This window comes from Triturus cristatus, chromosome 3_1, assembly GCF_964204655.1.
Source record: "Triturus cristatus chromosome 3_1, aTriCri1.1, whole genome shotgun sequence".
Taxonomy (NCBI): domain Eukaryota; kingdom Metazoa; phylum Chordata; class Amphibia; order Caudata; family Salamandridae; genus Triturus; species Triturus cristatus.
In genome coordinates this window covers 1,002,359,831-1,002,378,423 of record NC_140583.1, presented here as the reverse complement: position 1 = coordinate 1,002,378,423, position 18,593 = coordinate 1,002,359,831, and the positions used below count along the sequence as shown (strand labels likewise).

At 48.8% G+C, this 18,593-nt stretch overlaps 1 protein-coding gene across 1 annotated transcript in view; it reads left to right on the top strand.

Annotated features, from left to right (window-relative positions):
• LOC146861398 (interleukin-18-like) overlaps positions 1-15,705 on the top strand; it is a 159,282-nt gene extending 143,577 nt beyond the window's left edge. The window contains exon 6 of the mRNA XM_085646236.1: positions 13,902-15,705. Coding sequence (XP_085502362.1) covers positions 13,902-14,126 — 225 coding nt within the window. The 3' untranslated portion in view covers positions 14,127-15,705. The remainder of the gene's footprint in view (positions 1-13,901) is intronic.
• The last annotated feature ends 2,888 nt before the right edge of the window (positions 15,706-18,593 follow it).

Genomic DNA, 18,593 nt, shown 5'->3' with positions numbered 1-18,593 from the left:
AAATGTTGTTTTGCTCATTTGATATACCACAAGTCAAGCTATAATGAGAAAGGAGCTGAGCATTTTTTAGAGGCAGTTTATCAAATATGTTTTACTGTATGTAAAATAATGTGACGTGCAAAGGTTCTGCTAAAACCTCTTTCCAGGAGCCAGGATGTAATGGGGAGAGGCTTGGCTTTGATTTAGCTCACAGTGCAGTTGGTTTTAACATATGAATATTACACCAATTTACAAACTGAGGTACAAGAGGCTTCTGTGTTTTGCCTGAAGAAAAAACAGGTTTGTAATATTGGACAAATCCGCTTTGAGTCCATCGTCTCTTGCAGTAGGAACTGCACGGAATTGTGGTGCAGTAAGAATGTCAAACCACGCAGAAGTGTCTGAAAAGCAGGAGGGTTGAAGCATAAAACAATTAGATAATAAGTGCATAAATAATATAATATAATTGCAGAGTTCCTCTGCACTTCCGTGAGTCGGTGACAGTCTTTAATTTATCCTGGAGATAAAGCGAGGGGAAGTAGGTAGTGGAGAACCAAGACATGGGGAACTCCCATTGTCTGACAGTAACTTCAAGGATTGCCGTTGAGGGACCCGTATGCTCCTGTGTATAAAATGTCGAAATGGGTGTCAACGCATGCCTTTTCGTATTTCCTGTAAACCCTCCTTCATCCCCTCGACCCCAGCACGCAGCCAGTAGGTTTAACCGCCTCACTTATGTCGCGCTACCCACTTTTAGTTTTTTTTGCAGTTTTTTATAGGCGAACTTGACCCAAAGGTTTTGGAGAGCTTTACATGAGCACCAGTTGTGTTAAACAAAAAGATATTCGTTTTTTTGTAGGCACGGGAATATTACGTGATTTGCCTAAAATCACAGGATGTTGAGCCAACACGAGTGTCCACAGTCAGCAGCTCTGACCTTCACATCACATTCTCCTACCTGCGATCTTTGCAGTGTCATAATACTGCTTGGACTTTCTATAAATGCCTTGCTGAGTGTCGACCGAGCCATTCCATTTCATCTGGATGCGATGAATGTTATTCTAATGTTCATGAACCCCCCTGGTATTAAAATTAACTAAAATTGAAGAAAGACTTTCACATATTGAGGGTTCGGTTATAGGTAATTGTTACTTTCCTCAGGGCATTTGTCCTGGTAGGGCTTCAGGGTCCTCAAAACATTTGGGGATGGGGGCTCGCCAAATGGAAACCAATCCGGACTGGCCGTAGTGGGCACCGGGCAATCACCCGGTGCGCCGCACGGGTGGGGGCCAGTTTTGGGTACCTGGGGGCCGTTTTTGTTACAGGTTCGTTTTTGCAGCATGGCTGCAAAATCGGACCTGTAACAAAATCGGCCGAAAACCGGCCCTGGCAAAGAGCTCGGCGGCACCCTAAGCCCCGGGGGAGCCGGCCGAGCACTTTGCCAGGGCTGGTTTTGGTTCCCAGTCCGGCCCTGACTGTGGGGGATCACCACCCAAATACTGACGGGAGTATTCCTGAGCCCACTGCTCACCCTCTTTGCCAAAAGTCCACCTTACAACCCGCACAATCCATTGAGCACTCACTTAACTTGGGGGAACCTACAACTTCTTAAGTACCTGACAGTAATGTTAGAAATAGGACCATAACTAATATACGGGCATTACGTCCGGGGGACGGAGGGAGAGATGCTTCTGTCAGGCAGCAGCAAGGCTCTAACCAGACCCATTTTGCCACCTCAAACCAGTCCTTGCACCTTCCACCGGAAGCCACTCCCTACACGATAGTTTTGGCAAATGTCCCTTCACTTCCTAATCACGTGTACAAACCCTGGCCTGCCCTTAGGAATAAACCACTACACAGGCTGAATACCAGGACTGGATTAACCGAAATCCTCTTCTCTGAATTCAAAATGTTGCAGACGACTGTGTGGTTTTAACATTCAGATCGCCCCACCTGGTGCAAACTATCCTGGATAGGGCAAGGAATCACCTTATTAGGGCCCAGGGAGTCAACATCGTCCCACTAGGGTATTTCTACCAACCACCAAAGGTACAGTGGACCAGCCCTATGATTGCAGATATGATGCAACATAATTATAGGGTCCTGGTTAGTAACCGTTTTGACACTCTTAATACTTTAGATGACATAGACTGGAGAACTAAAGTGATAGACCCGCACCCCACTCAAAAGGAAGATTTTGACAGAAATAGGTCCGGTAATTTAGACACACATAGACCTGTCCCTAACCACTCACATAATGAAAAAAAAGCACGCTTTGCCACTAACTCAGCTCAACCTGAGAAACTAGATATTGGGCACTAAATATCCTGTTGAGGGCCCCACATATATTCTAGGCACTAGTTTAAGCAAGGCACTAACTCCTAAACCTGTGACAACTCTCAAATGCCACCGTAGTGAATTCCACAGGCAGAAATAATAGTGATTTCTGTAATCTGGTTTTCTGAAACATTTCAGGTTTGCTATCAAAGCTGGTTAAACCATTATGGGGCGACTTTATATCAAAGTTCAATGTAATGAGAAACCTGGGCAAAGGATACCGTACATATTAATGGAGTTAGACCTTTCCACACTGCAGCTGTTGCAGCGGTCCACGGGAGGTATCTAACATAGTGAACATGAGAAAAATAGAGATGGTAACAGAAGAAATATACTACCAATTGATTTTATTCCATACTGATAAGAAGCAATATATTGCCCTGATAATAATAATGTGCCCCCTGATCAGATTGGGACAGCTGTGAAGAAATTAGGCAATGACCTGAAAACTATTCAAAATGGCAGTACAAAGGATATTTTTATAATCCTGCGAGGGGATTTTAAATCTGCTCTATGTTCCAACAACGGTGGAGAAATATGTGGGTTTAATAAAAGAGGACGGGAATAGCTACACGCATTTTCCTCACACTAAACTCGGAGAACTGTTTAACAAAGTAATGTTTGGTCTTGACTTAGTGTTTGCTAATGAGGTATGTGCATCACCCGTCCCCCTAATGCATACTTTTAATGGTAGAGGACGTTTTACAACTATAGACTACATATTGATGTCAAATAGCCATTAGAGTAGAGTTACATCATTTACTACTCATAACATTATTTTGAGTGACCACTTTCCACTGAGCATCACTCTTACCCTGCCAAAAAGTCAGTAAGGCCCTGGGTATAATTTTGCACATGTTGCACAAAACCTAGCTATTAATAAAACAAATGGATATTCCTTGCGTTGGTCGATGGTGGACCCCATAGAGATTTTAAAGCATGTGATAATCAAGTGTAAACCAGCTTATGTAGCCTGTTTGGGTGAAACAACCACGCATGACAATGTTCTGACTTCTTTTCAAGAGATATCTGGAGCTATTAAAGAGGCTCTATTTGTGCAGAATAGGAAAATGGGCAGAAAAGAACATGAGTGATTTAACACTAAATGTACAAGGGCCTATGCAAAATTAAAACATGAAACACATAAGACACCAAAAAACCTAATTGATATTTCACAGGCTTGAGGGGCTTATAAACAAGCACTTAAGGAGCGAAGACCAACTTCGAGAAATTAGGCATGGTTAGCTTTGCATGATGCCTCTCTATCTGATGCCTCTCTATCTAAAGATAGCTTGGCTTTTTGGAAAGCCGTAAAAACTCCATTCCTGTTACCTGGAGATGCCCCGACTATTGAAATAGCTATTGCAGAAGAGCGATGGGTCGAGCACTTCATCAAGATGTACAATAATGGTACGTGTGCTGATCTTCTAGACAGACAACTGCAAGGAGATGTTGCCTTGGTACCCTTGCCTCACCCTAGTGATCTCCAGTTCACCCTGGAAGAAGTCAATAGTGCCATTATGGCAAGTATAGGCTGAGAGGCTCCAGGGCCCGGCGGGGTCCCAGTAGACCTTTATAAATCTAATGTGGCACTATGGGGCCAGTTGTTAACACAGGTAATCACTGCAAGCTGCTCCTCTAATTTCATAAACAAAGCTGGTCGGAATCCATTCTAGTTCCGATTTTTAAAAAGGGGGATCATCAGGATCCAGGCTGTTACAGGCCGATATCCTTACTAGACTCCTTGGTGAAAGCAGTAGGCCGAATCATTCTGGATAGGTTACAGGACTGGGCCGAGGATAATAAGGTTATCTCTGACATACAGTTTTGCTTTCGCGAGGGCCTAGGAACAGTCGAATAAAAAGCCTAAATTTAAACATTATCATAGGAAAGTCTACCTGCACCAAGAAGGGCAGGTTGTTCTTAGCATTTGTAGATCTCACTGCAGCCTTTGACTGTGTCAGGCTTGACAAGCTCTGGAAAATCCTCGAGGACCTAGGAGTGGAAGATATAATTATCCTCTTCTTAAGAAGATTATATAGCGATGCAATGGTGAGAATGCACTAAATCATTCCCAATAAAGAGAGGGGTAAGGCAAGGCTGCGTGCTAGCCCCCTTTCGCTTTAATCTCTATGTAAACGGTCTGGGCCAAGCATTGGTGAATAAGTGTCAACATCTCCCACAAATAGGAGGACGTCCCATACAAGCCCTGTTGTATGCGGACAACGCCATTTTGATGGCGCGCATCCAAGTGGGACTGCAAAGGGTGATGTATAGTTTTTCACTCTTTATGCACAACCTAGGTCTGAGGGTTAACACATCAAAAACCTTTATTATGAGATGTGGCAATGGTAGTCAAAGGTGCAGAGATATGTATATCAATAAGCAGAAGAAGTTTACAAAAGGATTCTCATATCTAGGCATTCTTATTGACCAAAATGACTCCTGAACCCAGAAGGTGCAAGCTAGAAAAATTGTCATTTATGAAGGCCACAGCTGCCCTTGCTAATTTCTCGAGAAAACTGGGTAGAAAGCCCCCGATGGAGCTTTTAAAAATGTATAAGGCTAAATGTGTTTCAACGGCGATGTATGGTGCGGGGATCATCCCCGCCTGCCACAATCGTGTCCTGGTGAAATAAACCTGATGTAGGTATTTTGAATTAGACAAGCCGTAAGCGCATTGCTATCGCCGCCCCCCCCGTGGGGCTGTCGGAGCCTCCGCCCAATCCTCCTCCTCCAGCCCATCCACATCTGCCTCCCAGTCCCCCCGGAGTTTCTGTAGTGTAGGGGAGCAGTGTATGACCAGAGACCGATAAATACGCGAAATCTTTTTGTCTAATAAGTCCCCCATAAAACTTTCGCTTCCACAGGGCTAAAGTCCGGTTTGGACTCCAGACCCTGCAGGCTAGGAGACAATGCATGACGCAGCTGTAAGTAACGATAAAATTGAGCCTGAGGCATATGACACTCCTCATGGAGATCCCAAAATGACTTCAGTGTCGTGCCCCTCAAAACATCTCCCAGGGTGGAGATACCTATGGCATCCCATCCCTGAAACCCTGGAAGGGACGCCAGTTGGGGCAATTGCCCGTTGTCCCACAAAGGGGTCTCCCGGGTAAGGACTTTCCACCAGCCCATGCGCAGTAGCGCCTGCTTCCAGACCATGAACACTGCCCGCGTAGCTGGAGGCAGCACACTCCGCAACCGCGACGGGTATAAAATTGTATGTAGCGTGTGGCTCCCCATGAGATAACGTTCCAGGGCGTACGCCGGGTCTCCCCTCTCTCCATACCGCCACTCGTTAAGGATCAGCAGGTGCGAGGCCTGATAATACGAGAGGATATCCGGGGATGCCAATCCCACGCTATAGCTGGATAAGAAACATGTTCGTATGGCCACTCGCACCATCCCCTCTCCCCACAGAAACTGTCCCAATAGAGAGTTCACCATCCGGAACCATCTGGGCGGAATCGGGTATGGGTGGTTCTGCAGCTGATAGAGGAATCGAGGGAGCGTCACCATCTTGAAGATTGCTGATCGACCAAACAGTGTCAGGGGCATGCGGGACCAGGACTTAAGGTCCGCTCGAACGCGATCCCACACTGGTGTCAAATTACGCTCCCAGGCCACCGCCGGTACATCCGACAGTACCACCCCCAGATATTTCAGGCCGCCTGCCGCCGCCTGGACCTCGGTCGCCCACGAGCCCACCCCCGTCCGGTCACCTAACACCCACAGTGTGGATTTGCGGGGATTCATATATAAGCCCGACGTTTCCCCAAAGATCCGCATTATCTGCAGAAGCCGCGGCCCCGTCCTGTCAAGTGCCGTCAGGAAAAAGAGAACATCATCGGCATATAACGCTATTCTATCAGACAGACCCGTGGCCCATTCAAATCCGCGTACCTGGGCGTCTACTCGCACCCAGGCCGCCAAGGGCTCCATGGCGAGAGCAAACAGATACGGCGAAAGGGGGCATCCCTGCCGCGTTCCCCTCTGAATGGCAAAGGTGGAGGAGGTGGAACCCGCCACCCGCACCGACGCCGTCAACCCTTATAGAGGAGTTTCACGTTCGAGAGAAAACGTGGTCCCAAGTTGAGTCTAGGAAGCAGAGCAAACAGGAAAACCCAACTCAACGAATCAAACGTTCTGTCCATATCCGCCAACAGTATTGCCGCCGGCTCCCCCACCCGCTGGATTGCCGCAATCGCCACCTGCGCCCTTCTAATATTGTGCCGGGTGGCCCGCTTAGGCATGAACCCCACCTGATCAGGGTGCACGAGTGACGTGATATGAGGCAACAGACGATTGGCCAGCGCCTTCGCCAGGACCTTGGCCTCCACATTTAAAATTTATATGGGGCTTTAAGAGGCATGTTGTTCTGGGGGGCGCCCGGGCTTATGGAACACCACCACTTCTGTGTGTCTCCAGTCTGGAGGAAGCAAGCCCCTGTCCCGGGCCTCCTCCACTACCGCGCGATAATGTGGGGCTAGTTGCTTGCAGTACCGACGGAAAAACTCGCTCGGAAACCCGTTGGGTCTGGGAGCCTTCCCCGGGTTTAGTCCCCCCAGGGCCACGCCCAGTTCTTCATCTGACAGTGGGGCCTCCAGCTTATCCTGCTGCTCGTCCGAGAGTGCCCGGGGGGGCAGATCTGTAATAAGTTTCTCAACCCTATCAACCGACAGACATTCCTGGGGGGCATAAAGATCCGTAAAATATGTAGCAAAACTTTCTGCAATGGATGGAGGATCGGTAATCGTGGTCCCCGCGAAGTCTAAGATACCCGGCAGGGCGTGAGCATGAAAAGTGCCCTGGCAAAGGCGGTGCAGCATCTTGCTCGATTTATCCCCCCATTGATACACTCTGCTGTGTGTTGCCAGTCAAACCTGCCTAGCCTCATCCATCAGCAGAGCTGCACACTCCTGTTGAGCCCACAGCAACCGTCGCACTCCCAGAGCAGCACGGGTCTGCTTCTCCCTATACTTCCGGCGAGCCACTGCGCACCAAGAGATGTCCACCCCGCGCAGCGTGGGCTTCAACACCTCCCACAATATGGCCGCACTAGGGACGGATCCCACATGCGCTGTCAGGTACTGAGCTATGGCATCGCCCATATGTTCTGCATGTTCTGCATATTCCGCCTTCTGGAGATTCCATACCGCCAGGCGCCATCGAAACGGCCGCTTTCCCCTGCCTGTCTCTAGTTTTATGAGCACGGAATGATCCGAGAGCCCCCGGGGCAAAATCATCGCCGCCACCACCCTCCCAGCCATCGTTCGGGGGACAAAAATGTAGTCCAATCTAGACAATGAGTGATGAACTGCCGATACGTACGTATACTCCCGAGTGGTGCCATGGGCCCGCCGCCAGGTGTCCACCCAGTCCAGCCCCGTCACCAGAGAGTGCAGTTTAGTTGGGAGATCTCCCCTACGACCCTCCACACCCCCTGTCCTGTCCATACTTGTGTTCATAACATCATTCCAGTCCCCACCCACCACAGACATTACATCTGGCATGTCAACCCACAAAGATTGTAGCCGCTCAATTAAATTCCATTGCAACGGGGGAGGGGCATACACACTGCCTAAGATCAACGAATCCTCCCCAACCCTGCCCCGGATAAACAGCTAACGACCCTGCCCATCTATCCACTGCTGCTCGTGCGTATAAGGGACCCTACGGTGTATCAGGATAGCCACGCCCCGGGACCCTCGCAGAAAGCCAGCATGAAAAACCTGTTGGAACCCGTAGCGCTGCAGGCACAGGGCCTTTGTGCCCATGAGGTGGGTCTCTTGTAACAGAAGAATATCTGCCTTCACCCGCTTTGCGTAATAGAGTATGGCCCCCCCACTTAATCTTGTCCAGAACCCCTTGCACGTTCCAACTCAGGATACAGAGACCCCCCTGTGTCCCCTGCCCCCCATCAGACAGCTCAACCATAAGGGGTTACAGAACTTTTCCAGACTATCATGGAGCTTCAGAGGCCTGTGTACAACCTGCAGTGGACCTGTAATGGACGTGCGACCTGTAACCAACAACAACCCCGCCCCAACAAACCCCCCACCCCATACCTCAAAAAAACCCTTGAAGTATCTGTCGCGGCGGGGCGAACCCCCACCCCCCAACGGGGGGATGTGGAGTACCCCAACCAATGGATCCCCAATTCACAGCCCATAGCCTCCGGGCAAGGTTCCCACCAGCTCACAGCCGACGGTAGGTCAAGCCCAGTACAGGACATCCCGGTTACCCATGGTTGACGTTTCTCAGCACAGTACCAGTGTCCTCCGCTTAGGATCCAATGTCTGTCCCCCAGGGGCCGGCCGCCCTCGACCAATGGCACCGCCAGACCGCGAGCGCCGCCTGGACCTCGATCGTCTGTCCCCTTTCTGCCACCGGCCCGAGGGCCCCCCGTGCCGCACCTCCCGAAGACGAGTCCGATTCCCGGCCCGGCGGCGTGTTAATGCCTCACCCGCACCGTTTCGTCCGTCCATCTAAACACCTCCTCCGGAGTATCAAAGAAGTGTGTACTAAGGGTGGGCGCAGAGGTCCGCTCCGCCCACGGAGTGTGCGTAGTCTGCCCCTGCTACGCCTACTTTGCGCAGCGTGAAGTGAGCAGTACTACGCACACTCCGTGGGCGGAGCGGACCTCTGCGCCCACCGCGGCGGAGCAGAGTTGCCCGCCTCCCTCCCACCCTCATTTTACAATTACTCAGAAACATTTGATAAAGAAAATTACTTACCTGAGCTGCCGCGTCCCGGAACTCCATCTTGCTGCTTCCTGGATAGCTTCTTCTTCACAAATGCGCTTGCCCGGGTGTCCGCGCATGCGCATTCGTGAGGAAGAAGCTATCCAGGAAGCAGCAAGATGGAGCCCCGGGACGCGGCAGCTCAGGTAAGTAATTTTCTTTATCTAACGTTTCTGAGTAATTGTAAAATGAGGGCGGGAGGGAGGCGGGCGGCGCGTAGTGGGGCTACGCGAAGTGTGCGGGTGGGCGTAGATTTGCCCCCCCCCCCCCTCCGTAATGCTTCACGTAGCCTCACTACGCCCACTACGCCATGGGCTGGTGTGTACGGGATTGAAAGACCACCCGGAGACGGGCCGGAAACAGCAGGGCGTAGGGAAGTTTAAGCTCTCGCAGCCGGGCCTTGGCGGCCATAAATGACTGACGTTGCTGCTGGACCTGTCGCGTATAATCAGGATTCGAGAATTATGGAACATCAGGGGTTCTTTGGCCCTGGCCTGCTTCAGGATAGCATCTCTGTCCAAATAATTCAAGAATTTGGCGATGACAGGCCGGGGGAGATCCCCCACCGGAGGCTTCTGCAAGAGCGCCCGATGAGCTCGCTCCACCACAAAACATCTGGACATCGCGGCAGGGGGGAGCCAACCCTCCAGCCAGGTCGTAAGAAAGCGTTCCATGTTTCCTTCTTCACAGCCCTCCAGAAAGCCAACAAATCGGAGGTTGTTACGTCGGGCCCGTCCTTCCGCATCTTCTGCTCGGAGCGTAGCACCGCTACCTTTCGTTTCAACTCCGCCACATCATCTTCCACCCCAGAAATACGCGTCTCAGCCTCAGCAATTCGGGACACCGCATTGCGGAGATCCTGCCGCAGCAGCGTGACGTCCACTCCGACTGCCCCTATTTTCACATCCAGCATGTCTCTGGATTGGGTAATGGCGGCCATCAGGGCCGCATTGTCCGGCCCCGCTCCTGGTTGGCCCCCAGAGGCACCCGCCACTGCCCCCGGGCCAGTAAATTTATCTATAGGCCCCTGCCTGGCCGGGCCACTGCTACCTTTGTCTCGGGTCATGTTGAGGCTGTGCGCTACGACGACTGGCCCACCCCCGCCTGTCCGGGGTATAACCCCAGAAGAGAGTAGATCCCACTGCCCGATCCAGCCACCGATCTCACCCTGGTCGACCCCGGAGTTCACCCCGACCCCCCCCAAGCACCCTAGATGCGGGGGACAACAAACTCCACCTCGCCTGCCCCTGTAGCAATCAGTCAACGGATGGAGCTCCCCCCTCACACCACCCACTGTTCTGTACAGAGGCTGCGACTGGTTCCCCCAGCAGCCCGACCCTGTCTCCTACAACTCAATCCAGATCGGGAGCGCACCCCCGCACAGTACACAAGCCCCAGCACATCCAAGGGAGGGGCCCAAAGGCACCAGTCTCGATTGCGGCAAATCTCCCAACGCGGCACGATCCGGCCGCCGATCCCCGTCGGTACCGTCAACTGGGAGGGGCGGGGGGGAGAGGAAGAAACCAGGGTCCAACCACCCCTATCGACTCATGGACGAGGCAGCCCCCCAGGCCCCCGGCTGCCCCCACGTGGCCCAACTGCGCCACTGGACCCCCCGCTGCACCAGAATTATGGGGCACTGCAACCAGCATATCCGCCGCTCCTGTCGCCGGCCACCTCCGCTCTCAAGTGCCTCAGACCCCACAGAGGCCCAGAATCTGCCACCTCGCCCGTCGTCGACGCTCCTCCTCACCGCCGTGGCTTGGTCCGGCCGCCGGAACCCCCAGGCACTGTCTCTCAAGGCTCCACAGCTCATGCGGGGGGCAAGCCTCCCACCGCAGGACCACACCACCGCCACATACGCCGGTATGCCAAAAGTGTCGTTGGTCCCCTCGCGCGGCCCGATCCAGCCGCTGATCTCTATCTGTACGGGACGGGGGAAAACACAGAACCAGGCCGAGAGTGAAGCCGTCCACTAGGCCCCTGGCTGTCCCCACGCGGCCCAACTGCGCCACCGAACCCCCCGCTTCACCCAAGCTATGGGACACTGCCACCCGGAGAGCAGCTGCCCCAGTCACCGGCCGCCTCCTCCCTCCAGCGCCGTAAGTCTTGCAAATGCCCAGGAGCAGCCGCTTCTCCCTCCACACACGCGCCTCCTCACCGCCACGGCCCAACCCGGCCGCCGGAACACTCCAATCCCCTCTCACAGTGTGCTGCAGCTCATGCGAAGGCCAAGCCCCCCCCCCCCTCCTCAGGGCAAATCTTCACTCCGCCACTGGGCACACTCGTCGGCCAGACCGGGCTCTTCCATCTGCCCTCAGCCTGCAGCTGGGACACAGCGCGCCACTCCCGGGGCCTTCATCCCACCACAAGGCCTCTCCCTGGTTACGGCGGGGGGGGACACAGAACCAGGGCCGAGAGCGAAGCAGGCCACTAGGCCCCCGGCTGTCCCCACGCGGCCCGACTGCGCCGCCGAGCCCCCCACGTCACCCAAGCTATGGGACACTGCCACCCGGAGACCAGCTGCCCCAGTCACCGGCCGCCTCCTCCCTCCAGCGCCGTGAGACTCGCAAAGGCCCAGGAGCATCCGCCTCTCCCTCCACACATGCGCCTCCTTACCGCCGCGGCCCGACTCGCCCGCCGGAACACTCCAATCCCCTCTCACAGTGTGCTGAAGCGGAGGCCAGGCCCCCCCCCACCCTCAGGGCAAATCTTCAGTTCGCCGCTGAGCGCCCTCGTTGGCCAGACCGTGCTCTCCCGTCTGCCCGTAGCCTGCAGCCGGGACACAGTGCGCCGCACCCGGGGCCTTCATCCTACCACGAGGCCTCTCCCAGGTTACGGCGGGACCGCAGCTCTACCGCGGCACCCTGGCCCCCAACTTCACCAAGTAGGAGGGAACCGGGTACTGCGCCTCAGCCACAGCAAGAACAGCTTCAGGAGCACCAGGATGTGAGGATTGTCGACGGATATACGGCGGGCTGGATGGAGCCGGCCTAGAACCCGTCCGCCATGTTGGCTGCCCAAGCCACGCCCCAAGGTCACCCAGAGTTTTATTCTAAGCCCAGCATTATAACTACCATCACAAGAAAAGATTTTTTAAAAGAGGGCCTAATTCTACTTAAATCTCTCAGGCTATCAGTAGAAATAATTAAGCCTTCTGTACTGTCCATTCAAATGATTTTAACAACTTTTAGCATCCAACCATATTTAAACATTGTCCCTGGAGGTCATGACAGATTTCTATTGACCATATTCAGATTAGGGATACTACATAGATGAATAAACTTCCCAAAAATGAACGACTGGTCAAGAGTTATGCACTTATGTCATTGTGACGAACATTCAGAACAATCAACACTTCATGTTGTTTTATTTTGCCAATTTTATGATGTGCAAAAGAAAATATGGATTTTATCAATTTGAAAGTCATTCGGTCTTAGACAATGTCGCCCTGCTCTTATATATTTACTGTTTTTGGAAAAGGAACACGTGGTATGGAGAATATCAATGTTTTTAAAAACTGTTTTTAAATGCATGAAAACCATTGTAATATGAATGTCAGATTTTTTTAGGGAGGGGGGGAATATGACTGAAATGAATTTTTCTTAGAGGAGTTAGGTGGCGGAATAATATGAATTAATTTTATATTTGATATTCTTTTTTCCTACTGTGTAATGTACTGTGATTTTATGTGCCTTTATGATTTTCTAAGACAGAAATCGAATAAAGTTGTGTTGGTTGATTGATTGATATTGTAATGTTCAGAAACTGTTCCTATGATGAGTTTATTTGAAAAGTGATCTCTAGCATATTTGTACAAAATATTCAGTTGATAGCTTAGATTTAATCAGTGGCATAAGGCAAATGATGGGGCACCCCTGCAGAATGTGAAGAAGACCCCCTGAGTCCCCCCTAGCTCACAGATATTCATTGTCTGTCGGCTGAATGGGGGCCCCAAAACCTTTGTGGGGTCCTTGAAAAGTTGGGGGCCAACCTGCACCACACGGTCTGCATGGGCCTGTGTTACGCCCCTAGTTTCATGCCATAGATACAGTCAATTAATTTAACTATCATTGCAAAATGAACATTTCACTTTGATAACCTAGTAGTCCATCTACTGTGCAATCAAATCCATATAATCATTTTTTATATGATTTCTATTTAAGTCTAAATTAAATGTTATTACAAAATGTTAGTCATACATATACTCTTTCTTCACAAATGTATTATGAGGACACATTCAGCCACCATTTTCACACTCAATGTTTTGCAGTTTTTTGCACTATGCAAATATGCAAACATTGACTAATTTAGTGACAGTGAAACAGAGACAATTATACAGGTTTGGTGTTTCTTCATAGGTCATTGTGGTTTATCAACCACAAGGGACGTTCTGCTTCTTTCTGGACCTAGCTATGCCTAGTACAGCAAAAACAATTCTGAACAATGCTCTTTCTACTAGTTTTAGCTTAAAATACTTCTAATAATAGTGGTTTATTTCATTTACCCATGACATGTAATGATTTTGTTTGTTTTATTATTTTGTTCTATTACAGCTATCTGTTTCCTGGGCTTTGAGTCTAAATAAATAAATATGTGTTGTAATGTGTTAACTTGATGTTTTACCAAACGTTTTGAATGAACTAGATATGTATTGCCCTAAAAAAAAAAACCTTGTTGTTCGTATGTTTGTTGAGCCTTTCAAACTACAAAAGTATGTTCAACAATCAGGATTTCAGGCGAATTTTCTTTCATCCCCGATTCTTAATAAATTATCTCTGATTGTGAAATTATGTGATATATTAAATTAAATACATTTTCTACATTTTTTTGTCTTAGGAAGGTGAGCCTCTCAAAAACATCGCTGGCAACACCAGTGATATCGTTTTCTACCAACAAGCCTTCTCTGTGGGCACTTCTCAAATTTTCAAGTTCAAGTCTTCGCTCTTTAATGGCTGCTATCTCGCTTGTGAACGTGGCAGCAACAGGCTGTACCTCAAGGAAGCCCCTGATGTAGTGGATGAAGAATGTAGGTTAACGTGCCTGCCCCCCACCTCACTCTGAAGCAGGAGACGGAAGCCAGCCAGTAAATCAACTTTCTGAACTGTGATGCACGACACAGGGCTTACTGTTCTACAGCCCTTCATAATGAATCATTGCTATTGTAGACAATGGCAGTGTCCACTGTAGGCCAGTGACGCTGTCAGCGTCATGGTTTGGGGCATTGGAGTCTCAGTCCCTGCCTGAGGGCAGCCATCCATCATTCACAGGCATAGATCCCAACCTTTCCCATTCCTCACAAGTAGGAGTGGATGCATGCACATGTGTTTTGGTGCCTTGTCCTCCATAATGGTAGGTGTTAGAATGCTAATCTTCTATTATGTATTTTGTTCTGAGACCCCTTCGCCACACTAACCTCCCCACTGTGACACCTCAGGCCGCACGTTGCTGGCTCAGTTAGAAGTGGAGCTGCTGCATTTGTTCCCCTGTGAAATAGATGCAAAAGACGAGCAGGCCAGTGTTCTTGTTCCCTTGTATAGTTGATACAAATATCCGAGTCAAGGGCAAAGACGAGATATTTGCCTACAATAGACAGTTATCTGCTGTATGACTTCAAACTGGCCCAATCTTCATGCCGTTAACAACATTAATGCCAAATACATGGATTGATATATGAACAATGAGTGTTAAAAACGTTAATGCAATGCATGTCAGCTATTTAGTTCCTCACTTATTTAATCTTGCCTCCCTCGAGAGTTAGCTATTTAATCATGTTGTGTTTCTTTCTGTATTTTTTCCCATGCATACTTAGAGCTGTACAGGTGTTTATGAGGGGCTTTGATTGAGAGCTCTGATGCTGAAGCCAAAGCAAAGTGCCTGCCAGTGGGTTGGCCTTTCTGCAGAGCACACAGAACAATCTTCATTTATTCCAGTTGTAATTGCAAGTTTTTGAAAATGTATGTTAAAAGGGTGCACAGATGGCAAAATATTTACAGGGCAAAAGTAAATGTATTGCTTAAATGTGAGTGAGTGCAGTGTATGTTTGGACATGGTGAGGTGAGAGATGCAAAGAAGGGCATTCAGGGAAGAGTGAAAAGAGGGTGCTGAAGAGGAAAGAAAGGTGGTTGAAGATGTGCAGATCTTTTCTTCAATATTTTCTTCTGGAGGATGTTCCAGCCTGGACCCCACATTAGTCCATTAAGTTTACCTGCGTCACTCACTACATAAAAGTCATACCAAACTTTTACACTCACCACTTTCAAATGTCACCAGCTGCTACTGAAGTACTCACTTTATAAACTTTATAAACTAGTATACATGCCCTACTCAATGTGGATATGAGCCCTAAAATTGGCTCCTGGTTAGTGAGAGGATTATCACACTGGTAAAACATGTATAAATGATACCAATTTTTGAAAGATGCTCATTATTTGTCTTATAGTAGAGTTGATGGTGACCTTGCGGCTGATTTAGTATTATTACAATATTTTGCTTGAACTCATGAAAGCTAAATATTGGATGCTCCTACTGCTTTTGTGAATCTGAACTCTGGTGGGTAACAGTGTAGTGTGCCATGATCTAGTTTTTCTGCCTTACTTTCCATTAGACAATACATTTTCCACACCGTTATTACTACATCAAAGTTGGAAGCTGGTCTCCATTATTTTAAAACTTGCTACAAAAATTTACATTTGCATTACTGAACTCTTGGAACTGAGAAAACTGATTTCCGGGTTGAGCTTCAGATAAATGCTCCTCAATGCACATTACTGGAGCTTGGGAGGCTTCTGCTATGTAAGGTGCATGTATATAGAACCCTACCACAAAATGCTGTCTCCTGCATGCCAGCGGAATGCAAATATGTCCTTACACACTTGTTTTTCTTAATCCATTGACCCTGTTGACTGACCGCAGCGTGTCTGGGACCCATTTTACTGAAGAACTGACATCACTCGTACCTTCTTGAGCGTGATGCCTACCGAGATGCCGATTCTCTGCTATCCCCTGCCCCTTCTTTGTGCTCCTAGTTGTGACAGGGCAGGGTATTGCAAGGCCTCTTATGGGGTAATGGGATGATGCGGTTTGACCAAACATTGGGGCAAAGCGGACTGCTCTGGAGTCTGCTCCTTGTACATATATCTTGGTGAGAGAGGATTTTTTGCCCTTGAACCCTTGTTCTCAATTTTGGAACAGCATATGCACGGGTTAGCATTCAAACAAGAATAGTCCCCCTGCAAAACCTAATATGGCAGGCAGTGTTTTAACATATACTACACATCAGCAACACCAACTGCCACTGCAACTAATCAGCTTATTCCTACAGATGGATCACTGATGTGACAGAAAAACAGCAACTACAACCTGTGGGAAAAAGGCCTAATTGCAGACGAGACATGAGAAGTCAGGGTACTCAAGATTAGAAATGTTCATTTCCAATCCTGGCATTGCTAGAAATCCAAGATGACATCTACAAACAATTCAAATTTATGATCCTGTGACAGTTAAGCTATTGTGCAATAATATCCACCATCTTCGTTTGGGAAATAACACAACTCATTATCCTAGCTCCAAGCCCACAATGCTCTTGATCTTTGAGAGGGAAATAATACCAATGTCGCCTGCATTGTCCAAAACTAGGAAGGATCATCTTCTAAGTGTCTCACAAGTAAAATCGCACCGGGGAAAGCCGGAGGTAAGGAAATAGTTATGTATAATTTTGGCCTAGGCCCCAATATGTCTCCGCACCCATATGCCCAAATTAACCCCGGTGAAAAAAACTTTCCTGAGCTTAAAACAACTGAGACATATAGTATTAGTGTTGATATACTTTAAGCTTCTTGATAATTGTTTATGTACCAGGAATGGGTAAATAAAACACTGATGACCTAGACAATCTAAAGACCCATCTCCGGTCTACCATGCATCACACAAATGAATTGAAACAGTTATTACCCACCAACTACGATCACACCTGTAGGCAAACAATCTTTTAAGTGACTTTCAATCAGGTTTCAGATTTTGCCAGTGTTGAGAGATGACTTCATTGAAGAACTTCTAGATTCATGTGACTAAGGCCTCCCTTGCATTTTAATTCTTCTGGACCTCTTTGCACCTTCAATAACATCCCATCAAATCTTACTTGAAAGTTCATCCACCTCAACTCCATTATCCAGTGCACTGCAATGGTTTGAGTCCTTCCTGTTAAATCATTCCTACGGTGGTGTAACGAAAATTGATCGGGCCCCCCTGCAGGGTACGTGGAGCCCCCTCCGGACTCAATCGGGAGCTCTCCAGCCAAAGTGCGGTGCTGAGGGGGCCCCTAGAGGTTGGGCCCCACCCCTGCACCGCACCGCCGTGCCCTGTGTTCCTACCAAGTACAATTGAGCCACGTTCTCTCCAAAACTGCAAATATTCATTGTGGTGTTCCACAAGGCTCTACCCTTTCACAATCCTGATTCAACATTTACATTCCCCCCCACACCCCTAGAAGATGGAAGAGAGATTTTCATATGCATGTGGATGACACACTGCTCCAAGTCGGGTTGGAGGATGAACTGGATTAACAACCTTAATTGCCTGAATGCCTCACCTATGTCCACTGATGGCTGGGGTACAACTGATTGCGTCTCAAACAAAATAAAACATAAGTACGGCTTCTGTCTATCCCTTTGCTCTGTTTTGCCCTTAGAAACTGGGTTCCTCTTCAGTACCAGTGGATATAGTTTGAAAATTGGAAGTACTCTTTGACAGTAACTTTTCCTTTATCTCCCAAACAAACAATGCCTCCAAAAGCACATTCCACCATTTCAGTCTACTGAATGCAGTTCTTTCTTTGTTACATTGCTCCCTAAAAACCTTTCTAAAGTTCAGAAGTGGTACTGCCCTTTTGAGCTTTTATAATAGCTTTTAGATTGCACTCCTTATAGTGACAATGTCAAAGCTTCGAGCAGTTTAAAACTATGCTAGCTTGTGTCTTGGTCTAAATAGGCAAAACCACATCACACCTGCCCTGAAATCTATTCATTGACTCCTAGGGAGATCGACCTTCAAGACTTCCTGCGCAGTGAATAAGGCACCCTCCTGCCATGCACCCAACTACCTCTTAAACTGTGTACCCCATACTTTCTGTACAGAAACATTAGGGGCCAAGTTTATGACTCTGTCACTCAACGCAGCGCGGGACCCAAAGTTTTTGGGCTGCGTTGCGTGACAGAGAGGGGGAAAGCGCCATATCTATAGACATTTGGCACTCTCCTCTCATCTCCCTCGGGTCGGCACAAAATCAGGCTGCCAAGTGACACACACACACCTTTGCACCATGGTGCAAGAATGTCTGTGTGAGTCTAGCATGGGTTTTGTACTCGAAGGATATCCTTCCAGTACAAAATACTATGCCCAAACAAACTGTGAAACTGTTACTACTTTGTATGTGTTGCACAGTGCAGCACATGCAAAGTCGGAAAAAAAGGTGAAATAAAAGTATTTCTCCATTTAATGCCTGCTTCAAAGTGGCATTATCTTTTGGCGCAA